This window comes from Aquila chrysaetos, chromosome 19 (genome assembly GCF_900496995.4).
Source record: "Aquila chrysaetos chrysaetos chromosome 19, bAquChr1.4, whole genome shotgun sequence".
In the NCBI taxonomy this organism is placed as follows: domain Eukaryota; kingdom Metazoa; phylum Chordata; class Aves; order Accipitriformes; family Accipitridae; genus Aquila; species Aquila chrysaetos.
Genome location: NC_044022.1, coordinates 18583582 through 18608635, shown reverse-complemented (window position 1 = coordinate 18608635; position 25054 = coordinate 18583582). Strand labels below are relative to the sequence as shown.

Sequence of the window (25054 nt, the reverse complement as noted above, 5' to 3'; positions counted from 1 at the left end):
CAGGATGCTAAAATAACCCCTTCTGCTTCAGTGGCAGGCTGGAGCTGGGAGCTTTAGGAAATGCCAGACTGGCTTATCTGAGGATCTAACAATAAAATGTTCCTTATCACATTGCTTATCAGTAAAGGGTTAAACTGAAAAGCATGTATGGAGCAATCTGTTAAAAAATGTATTAGAACCCCAAATCTACACATCCTGATTTGCATGCCAGCAATGCCCTATTCCCTAAGCCAACTTTATGGACACTTTCAGTCCCTGTGGACTCAATATATTCATCCACAAGCCAGTCCCTTCTTCCACTCCATAGAACAAAAGTTAGCATTATGTCAGAAGTGATTTTATTGGAAAATACTTTAGCAAGAGGAAATTTGATTTTCACTCCCAGGAGATGTCAAAATAAAAGCTTCTTATTTTTACTCTGTTTTTGAAACAGAACATTTTCATTTTCTCTTAAATGTCATCTCAGTTTTTTTAAACCAAAAAATGGCAAGAGAAAAACCCAGTTGTTCTCTTGTTTTGAAATGTTGACAGGAAACAAGAATTTTTTTTAGCAGTTAAAAACTATTTGCTTCAAGAATTTGGAACATTTGGAGTGAAAGCACTCAAAAAGAACCATTAGAAATTCTTGTAAGGCAACACTGGGTTTCCAGACTTGTTTAATACATGAAATAAGAGTCATTCCTTACCCTGAACTCTCTCCAGTGGGAGACAACACAGACAAAGCATGAGGCCAAGGAATTATTTTCCTCATTTGGTATATGGAAACTTAGAGACACCAAAACAAGTGACTTAAGCACAGCTGAGATGGATATTGTAATAAAATGATACATCATCTAATAATAAAGCGGTGTAAAATGGAGAAATTACTGCATAAACACTAAAGGTATGATTAATTTTCTTCCTTGATATGGGCACAGCAAGACTTTTATTGCTTTCTGAGGTGTGTTTGCAAAAAATGATGACACAGCCTAAAAGTTGTATTTTTCTGGAGCTGAATGAACTATGGCTTGGAGCCACATGAAATCTGTTAGACTAAGGCAGGTCAAGAGGCTGCCATTAGCAATATACCTCCTCCCACAGTAACAGTAAACTCACAGTGCTTCTGCATCATGTCAGCTCAGGATCTTACAGCCTGTGCCCAGCACTGCATCCTTCCATTGCCTGTATAAAGGCAGCGAATGACGTGAAGTCATCTCCGTAATTGTCCCTGGCATGAAGGTGAAACACGGATAAAGTCCTTCCACTCAGTGAAACCATGAACATCACTGAGCTACTGCTATGCCCAGGGGTAAGCAAGTACCGCTTTTATGAGTGAAGCCCCTGGGATTTGCTCCTCACCTGGGGCTGTTTTGCACCATTTCCAGAACAGAGCTGAGATGATGGTGGGTAGCCCCTAATTCTCCCAAATACTACTTTACCTCCTAAAAGCTTTTGCATTTTGCTAATATATCTTTTGATATCTGGCAGTTGAGTGAAATCTTGTAGAAGCTGGTGGGTGCTACAGTTATTTCTTACTCAGAATACATGTCCATAAACTTTAGGTTGCCTTTTGGAATTAAACAGCTGGATTATAAAGTGCTACTGCACAAAAAAAGAACCATGTTCATGGTGTGGCAGAGATGGGAGTGGTGGAAGGGTATCGGTGGGGGCTGTATGGTTTCAGTGGGACTGTATGCACATGCTGAATGCATGCAAGAAGGATAAAGAGGGGAAAAAAAAAACACTTCAGAAGCAGACAGGGAAAGCAGCAGGAAGCCAAGGACAGCTGGAGAAGCACTTAAATGTGGTCATTGTGGAGTGGTAGCACAATATCCAAAGAAGCCCCCATAAACCATTTGATCTGTAGGGCTATGAGCAGTGAGGAGCACTGTGTAGGAGCTGACCTTGGCCCTCCTGTCCCAGAGAGCTCCCTTGTCCCCTGGCACCTGGGTGAGTGAGGGCATCAGCACTGGAGCTGAAGACCTGCTCACACTGTAACTATTCATTAACATGGAGGCCTGCATCCGAGCCACAGCTGGTGGAGCTGCTGGTTTCTCCCACTAAGGAAACACACCATCAGCCTTGGCTAAGCTGTATTCTTCTTGAGCTACGATGCAGACATCTCCTTTTGAGCCCCACTTATAGTCAGCAAGACTACAGTCAAAGAGTTACTGACTAGCGACCGGTTCAGATGCAAACATCTCTGCTGAGGCACCTTTTTATCTTTTTTGATTGGATAAGTCCACTCAAAATGCTTCTTTTTATCTCTGCACAATACCTAGCACAGAGGGCTTGTCTAAACTCAAGTTCAGAAATTACTCTAATACAAACACCCAGAACACATATAACGCTCAAGGTGTATGACCCATTACTTGTGTGTGTAATAAGACTGAGCCTGGGAAAGTTATCTCCCCACCTCCAAAGCCCTTGGGGCAATTAATTACATTTTTTCAATGCATCCTGGCTGGCAGTTGCCTCTTCTACCTGCCTCGTGTATATTAGGTGGCTCCTACTGGGAAGAGAGTCCTGATCAGCATGCACAGCTACGTCCCACCAGCAGGCTCTGCGACATGGCAGCAAGGTAGCCCAGCTCTCATCCCTCTCTGATCCTTAACAAAATCACCTCGTTACCAGCAGCTGCTGTGCTGGATTTCACCGTGTCACAGAAACCAGCTTTGTTTTACCAGGAGGGACATCAGAGGAAGGAAACTGCCCTCCAGCAGAGCTTTTCATATGAGGGTGAGCCAGGAACGACTTTGGTCGCCAGCTTTATTGGCACACAAAAACTCCTACAACAAGTATGAGATACAGAGCAAATCAGTACTGAAGGGGTGGGAAACTCGAGCATAGAAATTTTTAGAAATGAAAGCAGGGAAGGATTTGTCTTAACTTTGTTTCCCCTTGAGGATGTCTACAAACATGCAGGAGGACACACACTCCCTCTGTTATCACAGGTCCTTGTCTGGCACTGAACTGGAGCTGCTAACCTTCCCCTCTTAACCTCTCAGGCTTAGTAGCGTGTTAACCAGAGCTACTCAGCTTGTTTGATGGAGCTGACTCACTCAAAGTGGGCTCAGTATGTGGGTAGAGTGAGTTCACATCTACTGCAAAATACCACATAAATATATCTATGGAAAACAGAGTGTAAGTGGGAAGGTTGGGGTGTTGCTGAGAAACACAGCTCCCCAGTATCTTTCCTTCGATATCCCTGTGTCTGGGGCTGAAAGGCAAAATCGTACACCAAGATACTGGAGATGGACTCTAACATGTATTTCAGTAAGCCTTGGCAGTTCCTGCTACTGCAATTGCAAAGCACCCAAAGGGATGCAAGAACAGCCTTGGAGGGTCACACCACAGGTCCATCTAACCTGTACCATGGTTAGGGTGGTGGCCAGAAGCAAAAGTGAAGGAATATAGGTTTAGAGCAACCCTCCTCCAGGAGACCTCCCTGCTTTACCCATTGGACAGACAGGAGCTGAGTCTATACAGTACACTTGAGGTTGCATCTGCGTCTAAAGTAACCCACACTCTTCAATAAGTCCTCTGGCAATCCACAGATAGACCATACAGCATCAGAGACAGACAGAAATAAGGACAAGGAACAGGCTCTGGAGATAAATGTTCTTTTTATCGATTAAGTATACTTAAAACCTATCATGCTGCTGATCCACCTTGCTTTAGGGGAACAGCAAGAGAAAGGTTAAACAGACATCTTCTGGATTATATGTGAAATATAGCAGTTGGCAGTCTCACCTGCCATGTCATTATTCAGGCTAGATGTTTGTAATGACCCATTCTGCTCTTAAAAATCAATAATATAGGAGGTTCAGTTCAAACAGTCCAATTTAAAGTGCATGTTTCCTATCACTCTTACTGCAAGATTTTAGTTCAGCCAACGCAGTTACAGAATGGATCACTTTGTACACTACATATTATGCAAGCAATTAGTGTTTTTTAAAAGGAAAGGTTACTTTGCCCTGAAACTTGGCAAGAGCCACATGGTTAGTTTTCACCTATTCTCCTGATGCTGAAGGAGGAGAAATCTCTCTCTGTGACACAATGATCAAGACAAGGTCTGATGCAGACAGCTAGCATAGTGTTGAATTTCCTTCCTGCAGCACTTCTGCAATAATAGCTGATGTAATTGTTCAAATTGTAAAAAAATCACAGGAAAACATGGTACTTTTCTCACCTACGTGTAGCTACCTTCTATTCATCAAAAGAAATTATCACTTTGCTACGGTAGATGTGATTTATATATTACATGCCCTTGTGAACCTCAATAATGACAATCTCTCAGTCTCAAAAGAATTGAATTACAGAGCACAGGAGTGGGTTACACAGAGTCAGTCCAGCTACCTCCATAGCAGTCCATTTTAATCTGCTTGCTATCTTTCTCTTCAGGGGAAACTAGTTATTAAACTTTGGAGCAGCTGGCATTTGTACTATCTCTTACTACAAGTCAAGGTTTTCTGTTAGCTGCAAACCATGGCAAAGATGAACCTAAGACAGTTAACACAGGATATACACTCCAGCAAATGTTAACTTTTTTTTCCATGCAATACACGGTTGCATTTGTATTTCCTTATTTATGAAGCACACAGGACATACCAACATGTCTCATCTCTATCTTGGCTTTTGCAGTGTTGGACAGCATTGGAGACATAAATCTGAATTAGAAACAAGTATTTCTAGCCAAACATTGCCCTGGTTTGACGACAAGAGGTGAAACAACACACACGATGACAGCTATTTTAAGGAACAAGAATTTCTCTCCTGCATGTAGGAAGAGTCATTGCCAACTTTCATTGGTGTAAAACAGAGGCTTTTCTTAAGTGACAGAGTTTAGATGAGATGTCTGACCGAATCTCAGCCCAGCTAAGCCACACCTAAACTCATCATTTCTTTCCAGCAGAGGTGCAGAATAGGTTTCTGCCAGTGTTAGCTTGCTTTGTCAATAACTGTGTAACGATGAGGTACTACCCAGTACTACACTAGAGAATACTGACGTTCCTCTGCACAGATTCCTACATTATTTCCAACACTCAGCTCCTGCCTTTAGTGCCGTGAGCAATGTCTCATGCTCAGCTTATCCATTATCTCCTTCTCCAGTAGGAATAAAGCTCTTTATGTTGTAATCCATCAGCAATCTATCAAACGTAAGCTGGGCTCAGCACTTGTTGGTTCATCCTACCCAATTTTCTGAGAAGGCAGAAAACAAGAATATTTCTGTGACTGGGAAAGTGGGTTACAGGGTTGCCCAGCATGTTAGGTTTTGTGGTACAGGAGCCATGCCCCAGACTTATATGCAATGGTTTTGAAGCCCCAAGTAGCTATATGGGTTTCCTGGGAAGAGTTAGGCATTTCACAATGTGACTCAAGGAAATCGGCACAGCAAATGGGGAACAGGAATTCAGGCGCTCCCTCTGAGAGAGGAGCGGCATTTGGTCCTACACCACCAGCAGCGATCTCTGCTCAGGATCATTTTATTTGAATCCTCTGCAGGACTTGGGTGCCTGAGCAGCTTTTTCTCACAATAGAGGCTTGAGAGGCTGCTGCCTTTTTTATTCTAGAAGAGAAAAACTTGGAGCACTACATGATTATTGGAGCAATGACTGGAAGCTGTGTAGCCCTCTGCACTCAGATGAGCATGCTAAGCAGCAGTGAGAGATCCAACTGCGTCCTTTTCCAAATGGCTACGGATACTCAAATTGCTTGACATAAAGAGGAACGGTTTCAGCTGGAAAGGCTGAAGACCATTCCCTTCCCTTAATCCTACAGAGGTGTGGAGGGCATTTTAAAGATAAGGGGAAAAACAGCACTAAATCACATTGGTAGAGGGAATATTAAAAATATCTCATAACCCCAGCAGCTGTAGTAACCTTGAAGCGTTTGTGCAGTGCCACAAATGAGAACAAAGGAGGTGGAAGGAAGTGCAGATGCTTGTAGTGGGATGGTGAAGCAGAGCAGTGCCAAGATCCTCAGGCGCCACATGGCTCCCCAGCTCCGGTGGTACTTTGTAATGGGTGGGACGGTGTCAGTACGATGCACGTTATTATGCTTCATCCAGAGAATGGTCCTTTAGGCAGCAGCCTGCAGCCAATACCAATCTGGCCAGATAAGTAAGGGGCTTCAGGTCATCTGCTCATTGCCCCTCAGTGTTGCAGGTGGTCTATTCCACTGTGGTCCACAAAAACGAACAACCTTTTGGTTCAGAAAGTGGAGTAAAGGGAAACAATAAAGTAAGCCAGACCTTTCCTGAACGTGAATATTCATATTTCAGAGACATACAATCAATCTACAGGGGAATATATGCTCCAAGAAAAAAATCAGAAGCATGTTATATGAGGGGAGATCTCCACTGGGCTAAAATATCCTTTTTTGTCTGTTTTGTGCAAGTCTGTGTTTAAAGTGTTAGCGGTTGACAAATATAGAAGCCCAAAGGTCGTATGGCTACCACAGCTCCATGTTCTTGGGTCCAACCAGTAGTGAGGCAGAGCATGTATTCCCAATAGGCACACATACACACAATAGCTATATAAATATATATATATATATATATATGCATATGTGCTTGACCAGCTACACAGATCAACTCAAGAAATACAGCACTCACACAAATTCCAGCAGCACCAACAACTTCATCCTCTTGCCCTCTTTGGCTGACCAGGATGAAAGCCTGTTACAGGAAAATATACATACATATATAGATAGATATATGCACACACAGTCTGGATTCCCCCAGTCTACCCATTAACTGCTCCTGGATCCCCTGATCTCCCAGCTGCCTCACCCACAGGCAGACACCCACATGCACGAAGAGGTCTCTCCGGTAGCTGGTCCAAGGAGTGGCACAGAAGTAACTTGACAGGGGTACTGCACGGGTTTGTGGAGGAGGTGGTGTGCCCAAGGATGCTTGCCGCATGCTGCAGCTTGGAACTGATGGTGTAAGCCTGGATGTTCCCCAGCAGCTGGGACTAGACACAGAGCAAGCTCTGTAACCCAGGGCAGTCCTCAGCAGTGATTCAACAGCGGGGGAGACATAGCCTCAGAGGCCTTGGATGGGTTGCTCACAATAACTGAGGGCAGCATCTTAATTTTTAGACACTTGCATTATGACCAGTGTAATTTGTTTACAACCTGCCTTAGAGTCCCTGTAGTGTCTTTAGCCAACTTAAAACAAAAAGAAAAAAAAGGACACTGCAATATAACCGCATACATTGGCAAACAGTACAGTGCCTTGACTTTACAACCTCAGCATCAGCAGCTCTTCCAGGACTGAAGCACTGATGTTTCTCCCAAACGCTTGGGATGGGAATTACCTGAGGTGACTTTGTAATACCAGCTGACTAGTGCCAACTTTTAAAGTGATGACTACTGTGTAATCACAGTCCTTGGACTGGCATTTCAGCTTTCCTCAATTTGTTTCCTTTTCCCTTTCTTTCCAAATGCAAATACATGTTGCTTGCCAGATTTCTTCTACAGAATGTCAGATCTCATGATACTGAAATAAATTGTACAAATGAGCTCTAAGCAATGATGTTCTGCCTTCCTTCTGCCATAGTCAGCCTGATCTAGGCTCAGTCTCACAACTGTAGATGAGGAATGAAAGTCTCTGTCAAATCTGGCACAAGTAGTGACATGGCTTCAGATTTGAATGCAATAAAGTTATTAGTGGCTTACAAAGTTGCCATCTAGCAGCTGAACCCTTAGTGCTGTCTGTGTGCAGGCTTAGCTGAGGCACGGATTTATCAGGCTACTGAGAAACAAATGGCACAGTTTCACTGTTGCTTTAAGTCAGCTTAACGTGGCACATGGGTGAAGAAGAAGAAACAGTCCTGCTCACCAATTAAGTGCTGCCCGGAGGTGCTCACCTCTGTTCCTCCCTTGTGCTGACACTGGCCATCACGCCAAAGCATGACAAATCAGGTCTGTGACTCTACCTCACGTCAGCTATCCCGGAACAAATAAAAAAAAAAAAAGAGATGTTTGGTTTTAAACCAAATCAGTTCCTTAATCCTGGTTATGGCATGGCTGTGCAAATGCTTACAAGGAAAGTGAGGACAAGAAGGTAGGAGAGGGGAGGAAAGCAGGACTGTGTCCTCTGTCGTGGTACCGACCTAGAGCGACCATGAGCCTTCTCCATAAGGGGACTGTAGTCCTCCCACCTGGGACGCCTGCAGCGTCACACATGTCCCCGGTTGCGTGGCAGAGGAATTCGTATAGAGGTACCGAACCCTCTTCTTCCCCCTCTCTCCAGCTGTCCTTAATTGCAAGGTAAAACACACCCGATTAAACTTCTCCTAGAAAATCTTCCTGAAGGGCCAGTTGGGTTTACACTACGTGTCAGTGTCTCTGCGGTAGTTCAATACAAGGAAATCTTTAATAACAGACATTTAAGGTCTGGTTTCTCCTCCTACACTGCAATTGGTCAAGTGCAGCTCTGATCACGACTGTGGAGGCACACTGTTGGGAAACAGCTCTTAGGAGAGATGCTTTTCAAAATGACAAAGAAAATGCCTACTCTCATTGTTTTACTCTACTTTTTCTAGGTTTTACAATTTCTTTCCTGTGAGCAGCATCTTTTTTCACTTAGATTAGAACACTATCTGGAACAGTATGAAGTTATCCAGCCTATATACAGCAGTGCTTTTATACTCTGCTTGGTATTTCCCACTGGCAACATAAACCCATTTATTTCTTGACTCATCCTTTCATTAACTATAATCCCATTGCATATATTATTCATAGAATAATATGAATTCAGAAATATATATTGGTGGCCTTTTTTTAATCATCCTCAAATCAATCTTATTTTTCCCCCCCTCTTTAAACCAAGATTTTTTTTTTCAAATTAATTTTCCACTAAGGCTCATTTCATTTCACTTTGTATAATCTGGTATGTATGGAGCAGAACAAGGAAAATATTCAGGTCTATTTATATGCAATTAAATGGAAGTGATATATCCATGTCTTTTACAGATGGCTTTAATTTTCTCTGTAAAAGCACCTTACCACACTAAAAGTCTTTGCGAAAACAAAGTGTATTTCCCTTGAATGAAAATTTGAACTACCAAAGCATCAACATACCAGGTGGGAGTCTTTATGACTTTTTACCACATACCAGCTCTTTAGACCTATCAGTGCTGGTACACACAAGTATTAAACTCATTAACAGTTAGAGAGATCTGTATACAGATATATAGCAAAAAATTTAAATAAAATTGAGACTCCATGCTTTGCAATGGTATAACCTGATTCCAAGAGGTATCATAGTCTGGTAGGCACAAAGTGGCCCCAGATTTGGGGTTCCACTCCACTGCAGCATATCTAGTGTGAACTGAGGCAAGTCATTTTTACTCTGTGTCTATTTTCTCTAAAGTAAAATGGGCCCTCTAACACTTTCTAAAATCTCTCTAATATGCAGGAAGAACATTCTTTGCCTTTATGACTTTTGGGGAATCCTTCTGACAAGATAACCTCCCTTAGCTATTTCTGCATCAAGCATGTGGCTTCTGACTGAACCAGAGAGTTTATGTGATAGTGAATTTATCATATCCCTAGATCTGTTTTTCCAATGTTTAAATACAAACACTGAGCCTTATTTTAGCCTACATTTGTCTAAATTCAACCCATTCTACAATACTGTTTCTTACCACAAAAATAATCTTTGTATAGACTGTTCATCATCATAATCTAGGAATTCTAAAACCTTCGATATTTACTTTAATAATACACCCACTACAAAATAATTACTGCTTTGGAAGTGCAATATAGAGAGACTGAGCCTCTTTGAATGCTAAATGTGAGACAGGGCATTTTTCAAAATTCAGATTAATCTCCTATACCTTCTGGTTCCTTAGCCTCTTATTTGGGACGTGCAATTTGGGCACTTTGATTTCTTCAAGTGAAGGGAGATGCCTTCCAGACAGAAACTGTCTTTGCTCTAATCTAGATAGAATTATTTTTTAATGTGTCCAAGGCCTTTAAATAAATAAGTGACTCTTCCAAGTCACTTTTGCTTGCCACTGAAGAAATACAAAGGGCATTAGGGTTATCAGGAGACTGATCTCCATTTCAGTTAGTTCATTTCCATATTTTAAATTTCTACTTCTTAAGTTCTGCTTACCCATGACCCTTCTAGGTAAGAGTTGTCACCCTAAAGGATTTATGGTTTATTCCTGCTAGATCCCAGTTTGGGTTCCCCCCATTTCCATTTCCTGAATAAAATTCCAAATGACTTTTTATTAGCTCTTCTCTTCTTTCCTTTATCCTGCCTTGTCTTCCCCACTACGCTCACATCCCATCTGCTCTCTTCAGCACTGCCAACATCTCCCAGATGACGCCAGTCTAGCTGGGATTGCAATGCTAAAAAAGTCTCCGTGTCTGAAAAATATCACTCCTACCTATACAAATAAATAATTATCTGCTTGCCCTCTTTGTCTACGTGCTGAAGAAGAAAGTAACCAACCAGACTGCTGTAGGAGTCAGACAGATTTCTCTCTCACTAAACTTCTGCCCGGTACTTTTTTTGCACAGAAGAAATATGGAGATTGGCTATCACAGAGCCCTGTTCTGATTCTTTAGCTGTCTTTTTGTTACCTTTAGTCTTTTTATGTCAAGAAAGGGAGGAAAAGTGGAATAAAATAGCCCTTCAGATATCATTTAATTCATAGTCCTGCTTTGTTAGGCTCTCAGGACCAGGGGAGGACGCAGAGTTTCATATGAGGAGAACATAATAGCAGTGGTTTACCAAGATAACCAACAATTCTAGGGAGTTCAAGTCTGCTGCTGCGAACTGGCTTTTCTACCAGGAATTTTGTCACTCCATGAAGGGACCAGCTAATTGCATCAGCATTTTTTCTTTCTGCATGTAGCTTTAATTCTGCAGCCCTAAGCTCTTCCCAGTTTGCAGCTACTGAGCAAAGCATAGAAAACAAGTATATATTTTCAAGGTGCTAAAAGGAAATAACTTACATCATGGCTGCTTTTAAGCGAAGAAAAGAAAAACTTCTATCTACAGTAAGTGGATCAACATCTGATGATGGAAGTACTGATTTCTCTCTGTCACGGAAACCACATGCCCGTTATCGGATAAAGCAACCGTTTCTGTAGACCAAGGCACATGAAAGAATTGTCAGATGATCCATCATAGCTGTTCAGATGTGATCTCTTTGCCTACAGGAAAGGATAGCACTGCATGAAGGAGAGCACATTTGATGCTACCTGCCTTAAATGTAGCCAGAGATTGAGAAAGCACCTTATCTGAGGAAAAAACTATCCTACAATGTGTAATTCAGTGGTCCCAGTACTCTGAAACAAAAGACAGTGTGGTTATTTTCTCCAGATACAGGATTTTTTTGGCCCAAGTCTTTTCAGTTAAGACAAGTCCCCAAGGATAGGAGGACTGTGCCAATGTCACTGCCTGGCTGATAGCAAAAGCCACAGGCTACTTCAGGATTTCAGTTTTCCTTAACAATGTATGAAGGGAGTTAACAGCCTCAGCTGGGGAGTCATAAAGTGTAACTCTCTGATACAAAATGGCTTACGGTGCCCAACAAGAGCTATTTGTACTTCACAGCAGAGGTACAGCTTAAGTCATACCCTCTCCATCGATTTTCTCCCCAACTGGATGCAACTGGGAGGTTTCTTTTTCCACTCAGCTGGGAAACCTCTCTTGAAAGGCAAAGGAAATGTTCCTTCTTTCATAACTTTGCTTACAAAATATAAGCAAGGCAGGGAAATGGCAGTGCCTCCCTTTTAAAAGGAGAAATACAAACAGATGAGAATGTAAAAAATACTACCGACATATTAGATCTGTCAGTTTTCTCAGGCAAAAGAAGAAAAACATGAAGATCTTCATGAAAATACAGAGCATCGTGCATTATCTTGCCAAGGAAAAATGAGTATTGTGAGCCCATTTTACTGAACAAGCTGGGAACAAGCCTTTAAGTGGAAAGAATAAATGCAACTTCACCCAATTGCTTTACTAGCAAGCAGAATATGATCCTAATCTTCCAAAGTGCCCCCCAAAAAAGCCAAGATAAATGCACAGGGCCAGCTATTCTAAAGGCAGTAATGGAAAGTGTGACTCTTAAAACCCTAACGGCTGTTTCTGACATTTCTACAGTGGCATACAGATATGTTAGATGAAACAGATTTTGGTAAAGATTATACAATTTTATGCTGGCTAAAGAAGAGAACGTAACATGTTCATAAACAACTCAATGAACTGTGCAACATATCTTGTGCATCAGCACAACTCATCATATCAGTAATTAGAGGCATATGATTGCGTCTAAATCGAAAGATCAGCTGCAAGGGCGGACAATTCAATGCTCCTGCTACTGCTAAGAAAAGCTTGATATCTAATGTGGGAACCTCATTGCAAATGAACGAATCCAAAAGTACATATGTTCATTTCCATGGAAATGCTTTGCATTTGCATTCTGTTTGAAAGATTACTGGCCTAAGGATTCTTCTTGAAACTGCTTATGAAACTGCAACATTTAAGTCATCCAGAGAGGATGCTGCATTTCAGGGCATGTCATATGAAGCTATTTCAGGCGAATGATGACTTCCAGCTCTGAACTGTGTGCTCATCAGCCCTTCAGATTTTCAGAATGTGGCTGCTCAGCGTTTTCTAAAAATCAGACCCCAAGATATACCTCAGACTGAGCATTCAAAAGTTAGGGTATGGATCATCACCAGACTTTGAAAACCTCATCCAAGTGCTATCTCTGCCTTCTTCTTAAAATATTACCATGTCCCCATAACCAAAGTATCTCTCTACCTCTAACAGCCCTGTGCTGCAGAGAAGGACTGTCTCAGCTCCCATCCACAACTGCCAGGAAAACAAGGCACTGATAGTCAGGGTGCCTTGCCCAAGACAGGAGTAAAAGCCAGGCAGGCAAAGGATTGGAGTCCAACACACCCCCCAAGCTAAACTAATGCCCTGGTTTCCTTTATATTGTATGTCTTTTTTAATGATTACTGAATTTCTCTATGCTGTTCTCCAAAGATGTAATCTGATTACAGAGTTTCTGTTCAAACTTTCTTGTGATAACTGCAGCTGAAACCTTGATACCATTGTTTAAATTTATCCATCTGAAAGCTTCAGCTGAACATTATTATTCTGACAAGAGTTTTTCTAGACAGGGCTGATGAAATTAACTGAAGACGAGAGCCACAAATGAAGATTTTAATCAAGATTAATACCTGCATTGTTAAGGGTTGACAAGGTGTATGAACATAGTGATGTTTTCATCTATTAAATCTTTTGATCCTAAAAAAAGAACCAAGGCTTTGGCCCTACTTCTGTTTCAATGAGTGTGAGAGGGCTTTCGTTTGGTGGGGTAAGCAGAGTGTTTCTCAACATTTCTGCCCAAAGACAGGAGGTAAATAAAATTCTACCGACAGAATTCCTGGATGCTCTGCAGAGATTCTGATACTGCCGAGTACTTGCATTTAGGGTCTGTGTTTCTGAGATTACTTGAGCCCCTGAACAGCTGGTTATTAATTACAAGAGGGGGGGGAAAGTGTGCGTCCTCCGGCCAGGAGCCAGTGTCAAGAAGCCGCAACTGTTGAGCCAAGATCTCAATTAAAGTACAATCTACAGGTCTCTCTAGAGCATTTCCATCCCTCGTAACTCATAAATGAATTCAGTGATGAATCCCTGAGCTTGATGCTGATAATCTCCTCCTACCAATACCTTCTGATAGAGCATGGGGTCCTCTTTCTTCATGTATAAGATACTTGCACCTGCTCCCCTTGCAGCATCTTCCCACCTCCTCTATTCCAACCTGGCACATCTAGGTGTCTGCTGACAAACCAAGATCACCGTGTAAACAGCAGGGGATCGGGGAAAGGATCTGAGGATTGAAACAAAATGAAGAGTTGAGCAGACAAAGCCCAGACACAAAGGGAGGAGAACTGAGAATGTTTTGGAGGGTTGTTAATTTTGCTTTCCAAACACATCCTGCAGTTGACTTGAAAATATCAATACAAACTCTTCCCATACTGCAGCCTTTAAGCTTTCTGCCTCCAAGTTAAAGAACAGACATATAGCCCTACACTGACAGACAGCTAATGGGAGAAATTTTGGCAGAGAAAAAGGAAAAGGAGCAGCTGAGGTCAGAGGTGTGGGTAACAGCTTGTATTGGGTTTATGTGGTAAAGTTTTGGTAGCGAGGGAGCTGCAGGGGTGGCTTCTGTGAGAAGCTGCTGGAAGCTTCCCCCATGTCCAACAGAGCCAATGCAGCCGGCTCCAAGACGGACCTGCCGCTGGCCAAGGCTGAGCCCATCAGCAACGGTGGTAGTGCCTCTGGGAGAACAGAGTTAAGAAGGGGGAAAAAAAAAAAAAAATCTGCACAACAGCAGCTGAGAGAGACAAGTGAGAATATGTAGAACAACTATGCAGACACCAAGGTCAGTGAAGAAGCTGTGGCTGGAGGAAGACTCTTTCCTGACAGCTGACCTGCTTTATCGAGTTTTTGGACTCATACAGCTTATCACTTCTTCCTCAGATATTGCCACACCCTTGGTGATGTCAAACCAACCATGGTGTAACCATACTTTAATGCAGGTGTGAAAACTGTTTGTAACAGTGGAGAGAAAAAAGAGGAAGGGGAATAGGAATGAGCAGCTAGCAACAAGACCATTCAAAACCAGCCATAAATATTTCTGAGGGTGAGGAGGAGGGACTGAGGTCTTTAATCCTTTTCTCTCTATCCTTCACAACCATGTGAATTAGTGAGCAGAAACTGCAGCCAGGTCACAGCTAGACAGTGAATTGCATTTATGGAATTTCAAAGCATATTCAGCCTCTCTGCAGTGCTGCAGGCTTTTGCTTTTTGTAGGCTTGCATAGGAACTCAGTACTGAAGTCGCTAACCCCAAATGATTTGGAAAGCATTACACGCACATGAACACATGTCATTGCATGCCACTCTGTCCCCAGGGTTCACAAAAAAAAGCATCAACACTTTTTTTTAATCTTCAAGAAGAAAATCTCTGCCAATCTCCACCATTAATTGGCATCCTTTTCCTTCTACAGCATTTTTGAGCGATGGTTAAGAAGACACAGGCCCATGCTAGAAGTTTACCCAGCAGCCAACGCACCCATTGGGCACAATCGAGAAAATTACATGGTCCCCTTTATCCCCCTCTACAGAAATGGAGAATTTTTTAAACCCTCAAGAGAGCTGGGATATGACTATGAGTATCTGCAAGAACCAGGTAATGTTACTATTTTGGGTAAATGTCAAATTTGTTGCCTATAACCTGGAATGTGTCTGTAAAATGAGAAGATAGTAAAAAATCCTTCTATTCTAGATTTCTCCCTGAATGTAGTCCGAAATTGTACCTGCTTGTTTTCACATTTCTGGTCTGTGTAGAGTTAACATGACACCATAAGAAAAGTTCCAATCAAAAATCAGTCACTGACATCAATGCTATCTATCCTAGCCTATTAAGAGCAGAATACGACCCAAATGGTCAGCTCATGACAGAACTGGGGAGAAAAAGTGCTGGATTTTGAGTCTGCTGTTTGCCCAGCTTGGCTGTTACAGTGCAACACAAATGGGAACCAGTGGGATTTTCTGATTTCTGGTCATGGTTTAAAGGAGGGCAGATAAAAATCTCTTTCTGGTTTACAAATGTAATCTGATCTCTTAGATATCCACAGTAAAATTCACCTTGGTACCAAAGGCCAACACAAGGTCTGTGCAGCACTTAAAACAGTATTCCATTGACTTTGTGCTTCCCCTATGGTTATTCATACAGAATGCAACTGAATCACTCATAATGCTCCTTTCACTTAATCAAATGAATTTTGCCCTGTTTAGTGATGGTTTTGACTTGCATTGCTGTTCAGAGGTAGTTTTGACTTGGGTACCCTGGCCATCCTCAGGCACAGGGAGGACAAAGGCTCTTGAGGCTGTAGCTGCTGGGGAACCTCAGGTAGGTCAGGTCTTGTGCTTAATGTAGTGGACCTCATAGTTTTGCTTGAGTAGTACAGGTTTCCTTATTGTCTAAGTGAAGGGTGAAATTCTGTTAAAAAAATAACGTTGCCTGGAACTGAGGATTGCTCAGATGTTTTGGCCCAATCCTTTACAAAAGTGGGCCATTGGAATGATCAGACACATCTCTTATGTTCACCACTGCCAAAAGCTACCTGGGATGTGGGATGCAGTTATCCTTGCAAAGTATTGGCCACTGAACCGGTAGGTTACTGGGCATGTTTGCGTTTCTTGTTTGAGGCAGAAAACTTTCTGTGAACACAGCTATTCAGTTAAAAGGCAATTAAGAGCTAAAAGTCTAACAACTACATAGCAAAAGCACCAGGGACATTTAGCGATGCTAGCATTCTCATAGCTTGCTTTTTGTCTTTATCAAAACAATATCAGTTCCCAGGGCATCCCTGCTTTTCTGACAGAGTTTGCTTACTAATGGGGGTGTACGGTTTCTGCATACTTGAGAAACTGTCCAATCATGTATTTAGCTTGTTCATTCATTTCTGAAGTAAAATCTAGCTTGATTCACAGTCACCCAGAAAATGCATTTTTGATTACTTTACATGTAATGAAAGGAATCTGCAAGCCTCCTGTATAATTGTTCAGGCTGGTTTAGTATATCCCGGAGACAGAAGTCAATATTTCTCCTAACATGCCATAAAAAATTTGGTCAACCCCAAATATTCAGACAGAAAATAATCTAAGAAATGCTTCAAATATAATCTCAAAATTATTATTTTGGTCTTATGACTAGCATTTTTTTGCCTTTTTATTCATGTTGCCATAGTTTACTTCCTGATCAAGACCCGAAATATTTATACATCTTTTTAATTAAAGCCACTAGTTTCCTAAAACCACATTATTCCTAGAATTGTATCACTTAAAAAACTGCCAAATACCATGACTTTCAGACATACCAAGTCCTGAATTGGTACTGCAAAAGGAAGCAAATCGTAAACTATTTACCATTAACAATTCACTTCTGTTGCCTCCTGGTCTCTTCCCTTTTCCGAAGGAAGCACATGGTTCTCAGAAATTGAAATTCTTATTAAATTCTGCCCATGTTCTTAACAGAGAGGTAAGGAAAGTAGTTCCTTAATTATTTTGAAAGATCAACACAAAGAGTGAAATTCAACCTTGTTTAGAAAGCCCAGATAATCCTCAAATGTCGCTCAGCCCCTTGTTAATCTCACTGAGAAGAAGAGAGCTTAAGCTACTTCTTATCCAAAGGGAAGAACTTGTTACAAACAGAAAAGGGCTGGAATCTCAAAATGCAGATACAGACTTTTCTTAGTACTCTAATGTTTAAACCCAGACTTTTCTCCAGATAGGAATGCTGGATTCCTGTTCAGAGGAACGTAGGAGTGAACAGGAACTTCTTAGTAGAGGAGCTGAAGCAGGAAAGCCTGCCGACCCACCCTGAATGCTCCTGGGTACTCGAGGGAGAAGAAAAAAAATCTGTGACTGGCAGCCAGGAGTTATTAGACAAATACGAAAAAGTTACAAAGGAAGAAAAACAGTCACAGTAGTCAAGATCTGGGTGGTCGAGAAGAGGCAGCATTTCTGCAGATCTTCCAAACGAGGAGGAAGAGGAAAGGCAGAGGAAGAGGACGGGACAGAGTGAGGGATGAGCACACAAGCCACGTCTTGTGTGCTTTTAAAGAAAGTAGCTGGAGGAAAGCATCAAGGGCAGCAGTTCTGAGTTACAGCACCAGCGACTTGGTAGAGATGAAGCAAGACTACGCAGAGCATGATAAGGCTCGTTACAAGAAATAAAACTTGGAAAGAATCCAATGACAAAATGGCATTAATGCTAAATTATATTGTTGCTGTTCCCCGGAGGAAAAGCTGATACCTGGAGCTCTGCTTTCCACTGAAAAGCAAATCAGTGGTTTGTGTGGTTATTTTAATTGCAGCTTCATTTACTTTTATACGTACAACAGCCCTGAAGCAGAAGTGGTCACAAATAGTGTGCCTGGAAATCCATCCCTCAGGAATCAAAGACACATGTCAGAGTCTAGTTACCAGGGAGCTGATCTGAGCAAAAACCGGAGCAGACACCCAGCTTGCCTTGACATGAGAACCGTGAACTGTAAAACTACCACAACCCACGCGGCTTACTGGAAACGAACATTTGTTAGCATCAATAAAAAAGATTTGGAAGACTAACGGCACCACCTAGCAATAGCTGTCAAAACAATTTTCTATGGCAAGAGCTATTCCAAGCATTTACGTTTCAGGGCCTGGGCTAAGTCTTTTCTATTTATTTTTTTCCTTCCAGAAATAGGAACAGATAAATCCGTAGACACAGCCTTGACTTTTCCCCAGAAAATCTCCCTCTCTCAGTGGGAACAATCTGATGACCACTACATGCGTAGCCAGGTGATTCTCATTTTTTTTGGAAAAGCATGCAGCTACCCAATTATAAACCCAGGAATCTAACCATCAGTTGCAATTTTTGGACACCTTAACTAAGGATCTTTGACACTGAGGGCAAAGCAAGGGATAAGAGCGTTGTGATTACAACGTAGAAGGCCAGGTTGCTCATGGATGTGTTGCAGGAGGAGAGCTCAGATCCAGAGTCTGACTGCAGCTCACTTCTATTTCTGGCTCTTCAGCAATTTGATTGCAAAATCACATCAGGCGAGTAGAAAATGTGGCAGCTGGCAAAAACGGTACCAACCATGGAGGTAGTCTGCTGAGCCTCCCAACTCAGGAGCACACACTGTTGGCCATAATGTGAAAGGGCGATGTTATGTATGTAAGAGCCCACGATAAAATAGTGACACACACAATAAAATGTGGATGCTGGGAAAATAGAAAGCAATTAAAGGTGACAATACTTGAGAAATGCTACCTTGGAAAGTGGTTTACATTTATGAATTAAATAAAAGATGAGAAGAGAGCATTTTGGTCCCTGGATTTTCTTCAGGCAGAGATAAGGAGGTGTAGATTAAGGTTAATTAAAACACAAGAACACAACCAAAGAAAACAGGATGCAAAAATATATTGCTCAGGAAGAAGAGTATGAGCAGATATTTTGCCGGTTATATAATGATGCTTAATGCAGGAACAGAAATATGGATTTTAAATACTGGGTTAGGTTTTTTTTTTCTTTTTCCTGGAAGCCATTCTGGGTAGGAAGTTACCTTTTGGTGAGTTATTAACACCCTAGTTACATATAGTGTGGTGATATCAGGTATCCTGTAGCCAAATTTCACCTCTTTTTTGAGAAATTTATATAAGCAAACTATGAAAGAGCAGTTATGAAGTGCAAGTGTTAACTGAGGTTGTCAAACAAAAAGCAAACAGTATTGCTGTATAAATACACCCAAGAATATTTGATTTATCTCCTCTCAATACTCCAGAGTAATCGATTTTTGCCAGTAATCCACTCTGCCGATGTGCCATCATTGCCAGCGAGTGGGCAGGACTCCGTAGCAATGTTACTACACAGAAGTAACAGGCAGAGAAAACTCTAACCAACTTCAGCGCTGAAAAACGAATTATAAAGCTGTTGTCAGCTGTGCAGAAATGGTCTGATTCTCACTGTTTCTAGAGACAGCCACATGATGAAGGGTGAATCATAGTTTCCTGATTTACCCACTTTGGGCTGAAGGCAGAACTGAAAGGGAGCAGCTTGAATTTACACCAATAGATATTGTAGCTCTACCATAAACAACCCACTACCACCCATTGCGCAGCATCTTTTGCAGTCCAAAGCTAGTGGACTATGGCTGACAGTCTTCTCCAGACTTTCTCTCATTGTTGTCAGAAGACAACATTACAAAAGACTTTGCAAGCTGTTATAATGAGGAGACTCTGATGAAGTGTGTGGGAGCTGTGACCTTTCCATCACTGCAAAGACAAGTGATCCTGTCTTAAGACAGACGGAGGGACTCCATAACTGGAATCCCTCCCAGCTCATCTTCCTAGTTCTGATTGTGGAAGTCTCACTGGTGTTTCCTTTGACCATCCAGAGGGACACAATCAGTGAAACATGCACAAATAAGAAATGGCAGAAAGTAAATAGAAAGAACTTGCTCACCAGGATAAGAAAAAAATTGCAAGCTTGATCTAAAAAGATATGTTTGTGCTGCATCAAGGTTTGCTTTAAAACCTGATGCCCATTAACTCTCTGTGTTATGAATAGAGAAGCATGTCAAATGGAATAGCAAGATTGCAAACATATCAGTGGGGCATATGGCAATAGATAAATAATAGAAAATTTTGTTTTGTTTATTTCTTGGCTAGCCAGAGTTTTTATTTTTAATTTGTGGAATTAACACTGGAAAGACTTTGCCATCCTGTAGTTTACATAGAAGGAATATCTAAAATATATAAATATTCTTTCCAAAAAAATTTAAATATTAAGGGGTTTTTTTTTCATCCTTGGAATCCATTATATCAATAATGTAGTTTGACATTATCACAAAAGGAAAATCTCAGGATGCCCAATAACAGATTGGCCATAGCACGTTTATTCATCAGTCATCACGGAAAGTCCACATTATTACCCTAAATATAGGAAACACACATTGTTTCACCTTAAAATTACACTGTTGTGGTTTCCTACCCTCTCAATGACATTCAGCAACCCACACAAAATGGACTGCCTGGTATTTTTAAATTACATTAAAAAAGAATGATCTGATGTATGAACAGTAAGAAATGATTTGTTGCTGTTACGTAGATCTAACACTTTCTTTGAGAAGAAAGACTATATCAAGAGTTGAATGCTAAGACCATGGCTGAGGTTAATCACTGCTATTTTCCTATCAGAAAGAGCAAGATGAGGAGATATTGTTGGTATTAGTCACTAATAGGAGGGTAGATATCAAGCACCAGCCCAACCTCGCTTCCTCTTGCTTTGTCATGAACCTATTGATTGAAAGGGCAGTTTTAATCGATGTTCATGGCAGCTTCCAGGAAGGATTATCATTTGACTCTAAACACTGATAAAGAAGTAATGGAATTGGCATTGGTTAATGTCTCCCATAAGGCAGCTATATGTCGTCGTCCCCACCACCACTCCGTTGACATTTTTCCCAGGTAGTCATCAGCAAACACAGTTGCTGCACTCCTGGGCCTTGCACAGTTAGAGATTAAAGAATTATGGTAAGAGATACTTGAAATGCGAGTTTGCATGATTTTGGCTGGGCAGCCAGTGCAGTCATAGGTTTACTGTTGTGTTAGAGTCACAGATTAACAGATTATAGGTTGTCCTGGGGTGCTCCAGCCTCTGACACCCAAGAGTTGCCATGGAAACTTCATGACAGTGATGCCAAACACCTTTTGTGTAGCAAAAAGAAACAGGCAGTAGATACCAGGAGGTGGCTTTTGGCTTTGAGCTAATTACAGAAGCTGTACAACTGAGGCTTAAAGCAAGAGAAGAGCATGTTTGACTGATTATCAGGACATAATAAAATAGCTTAATCCCTTCTGAAAGGGCCTGCCGTGAAATGTGACATCTCATCATCTCAAAGTCATGTTATGTTTTACTGGGAAGAAGATAGCTCAGACCTCCAACAAATATTGATGGAGAGAAAGATGGTTCAAGGACAAAGTACAAATTTAAGACATCACTTAGAAGACCCTCATATCCCAGATAAATTCTGCAAGGAAGACAACTATATGATATTTCACTTTTTCCATAACATTAAAACAGTATAGAGTTCCTGTTATGTATCAATCTTCTTTTCTCATACGCATAATCCAGTTTAAATAGCCAGCTTGTTTCTAATTTAGAGGTTTGCAATATAAACATAAAAGAGTTGAATTAAAAAGCATTGAAGTTACAAAGTCAAGCACACAAAGTTAAGAAATGCCAGCACTGGAGTTGTCTATATAGCCATAGTTCACCCCCCACGTCTACATGTATGCATTATCTTTAATTGCACACTACTTTTATCCCCAGACCCCCACCTCATTCACTACACAGCATAGACAGCATTCATTAAGAACAAGATATCCAGTTCTTTTTACTTTTGATTTTCATTTTCTCAGTTAAGCAGTGTGTAGCCTAATGTATGATTTATTGCACACTTTTAAAATGCTATCCTGAAGATGTTTCCTCTAACACTTTTCTTTGGTGCTGATCGCTATAGCAGCTGAGTCCTGCAGAAATATTAATTTACATTCACAATACAAAGGATTCAGTGAATGGTACTGTCCTCATTTGACAAATGAGAAATGAAGGATTAAAAAGATAATGTGCCTAATACTCAGAGGTTTGTGGAGTTCACTCTGAAACATCAAGAATCTAATTTCTTTGTAATTCTTAGTGTTATATAGCATTTATATGTTTAATGAGGTCAGAAGCAGAAGGCTGAACATGCAGACTCTTGCAAATATGATCTCAGAATACAAAGTTGGATTCACTGGAAAACAAGGACCAGAGAAATAGCAACCGAAGTGAAGCTCAGTTTTAGGGAGAAACAAACTATATTCAGCCTAAACTGGAATTACATCTCAGAAAGTGATTCAGACATCAAGTGCTAAGGACAGCTTAACCTTAAAGGTGCTGCAAACCAAAAGCATCTTTTCAGAGCATGGTGCACATAACAGCATATGCTCAGAAGCACCATGATCCAAGAAGATATATGGGATTACTTTTCTAGGCACTAGGGAAAATGCAGGATGGCAGGAAGACAATTATAGCCTTTGTGGCGGTATAGCACACTAAATATGGTTGAGTACATCTAAATCAGTCCAGATGAATGAACACTATTGAAAAACAAACCACCATAGGGGGTCCCAGAGAAGTTGCCCAGAGAGGTGCTTTTTTTCCCCTAATAGCTAGTAATTATGGTTAGTAATTGGGAGATGTGGATTCCAAATCCTCCTTGGCCCAAAGGGACAGGTATTCCCATTTCTCAAATTTAAGATAACAGGTTGTTGGGTGCATTGGGAAAGAGGTCACTTTCCAACCTTTATCATGAAGTGAAAGCCCTGTACGGCAGCGTTTTCATACCTCATTAAGCCATAGTGAGAAAAACAGAGACGCAGACACACACACTCATACCACAACCAGTGAGATGCTGTCCTGGATTCACCAAAGAGGGCTCCATTTCTTTCTTTAAGGATTTCTTGTGAGTGACCAGAGAATAGTCTACTGCCTCTCCCCACACAAGAGCTACCAAATGAAATGAGCAGGTGGCAGGTTCAAAATTAGTGAAAGGAATTTTTTTTTTTTTTTCACCCAACATGTAGTTAAGGCAAGGATCTCCTTGCTGCAAGAAGTTGAGATAGAAGTTCTAAGAGCAGCTAGAAAAGCTGATGGAAGGAAAAAAAATAATGCTCCAATAACTATTTTATACAATGACACCACATCTGGATCAGGAAATCCCTGAGCTGCAAATTATTGGAGGTTGGGTAAGTATTTTGTGAAAAGATCATAATAGGCTTGACCTGTTCTTAAACTCTTCCTAGTGCTCGGCTTTGGTTATTGTTGCCAACAGGATGCTGAGCTAGCAGGACCTTTGGCCATACTGTATTGGACTTCTTAGTTATAGTCTTACAGTTTTGCCAAAACCATAAAGAGCACTGTTTCTGCCTTTAATATGAAGATTGACAAACAGACTATAAGGACTGAAGAGATTTGTTTAAAACTATTTGTGACCTTCAGACAAATTTCTACCAACGTAGTTTCTTTTTTCAGTCAGCCTTCCTGTATTATCCATTATACAACCTCTATAAACTGACAGTACAATGCATCATGTAAAAGGACCTTTTTTTTTCTGTTGTTTTTTTTTTTCCCAGCACTTGATTCTTTCCAGGAGTTTTTAATACCCTACCTTGAGCAAGCCCGTCAGATCTGGGCTTGGTTGGTTGGAGCAGCTGTGATTGGAGGCATAGTTACTGCTGTGCTCACAGGGCTCATTCTGGCCTGCTGGAAGAAAAGAAGAGGAACTGCTTCAGAGATACAACCCTTGCTCACAGAAAGTGAAGATTACAACAATATGTGTTATCAGTCCAATTTCTAGAGGCCTCCAGTAACTCAGTGATGTTACTAAGGTGCTAATCAAGCATGCAGTGTTTGATTCATGTTTACAAATACCTTGATGAGGTGTGTTGCATAAGAAGGCTGGACAGTCTTGCTCCTCATGCCTCTTGTAACCTCCAGTGTGGCAGTATCTTACCAGATCCACTCCTACAAAAATCTCCGAGATCCAACGTAAGTTAACACACCACCCAAAGAACATCATGTATTTCTATGCTTGATTAAATAATGCTCCTATGAAACCAGACCGGCTCACGTGTTGGTGGCTTTAATGTATAATTCTCTGCTCTTTTATTTGCTCTTTTACAACTGCAGTCTCCGATCTCACAGTCCAATCCGTGTGCTTGGTGCATGGATTTAGGGAGAGCTGCCTGACTGCACCATTGGTGCTACATTCACTGGTTTTGAATGTGAGAGCAGAAAGAGCCCTTTAGTTTAGTGAGCAAAAAATGTGGTGTCTCTGAGTAGAGTGAATGATCCATAGGCACATTTTTCTTCTAGGATAGAAATGTTTTTGCTCAAGCTCCCGTAACGTCCTGTTTGTCCTTGATCGAATGCCATGAGCAGCAGAAAGCAGCCTCTCAGAAGCCACTTCTCACTTGTCTCAAATGCTCCAGATAGTTGTCTTCTACACCATTTTGCATTCATCTGCGGAGCTGAGAAGTTTTTAGGAGATGAAACCTAGTCTTACTGTGTCCACCTCTGTTCTGTTTGACTTAATGATTGCTCATATTATGGTTGACTTTTGGTTGTTCAGTATGCATATATTCCATACAGGTAACCCATACATATCAAAACAAGGTGTGGTGGGTTGACCTTGGCTGCCTGCTGGGTGCCCACCAAGCTGCTCTATCACTCCCCTTCTCAGCTGGACAGGGGAGAGACAATATTATGGAAGGCTCATGAGTTGAGATAAGGACAAGGAGATCACTCAGCAATTACTGTTACAGGCAAAAGAGACTTGACCTGGGGAAATTAATTTTATTTATTGCCAATCAAAAGTCACAGTAGCATAATGAGAAATAAAAACAAATCTTAAAACACCTTCTCCCCAAGGCTCAC

At 41.3% G+C, this 25054-nt stretch overlaps 1 protein-coding gene across 1 annotated transcript in view; it reads left to right on the top strand.

Moving 5' to 3' along the window:
* TYR (tyrosinase) overlaps positions 1 to 24234 on the top strand; it is a 50676-nt gene extending 26442 nt beyond the window's left edge. Inside the window, exons 4-5 of the mRNA XM_030043253.1 lie at positions 15033 to 15214; positions 23752 to 24234. Coding sequence (XP_029899113.1) covers positions 15033 to 15214; positions 23752 to 23975 — 406 coding nt within the window. The 3' untranslated portion in view covers positions 23976 to 24234. The remainder of the gene's footprint in view (positions 1 to 15032; positions 15215 to 23751) is intronic.
* Positions 24235 to 25054: the final 820 nt, after the last annotated feature.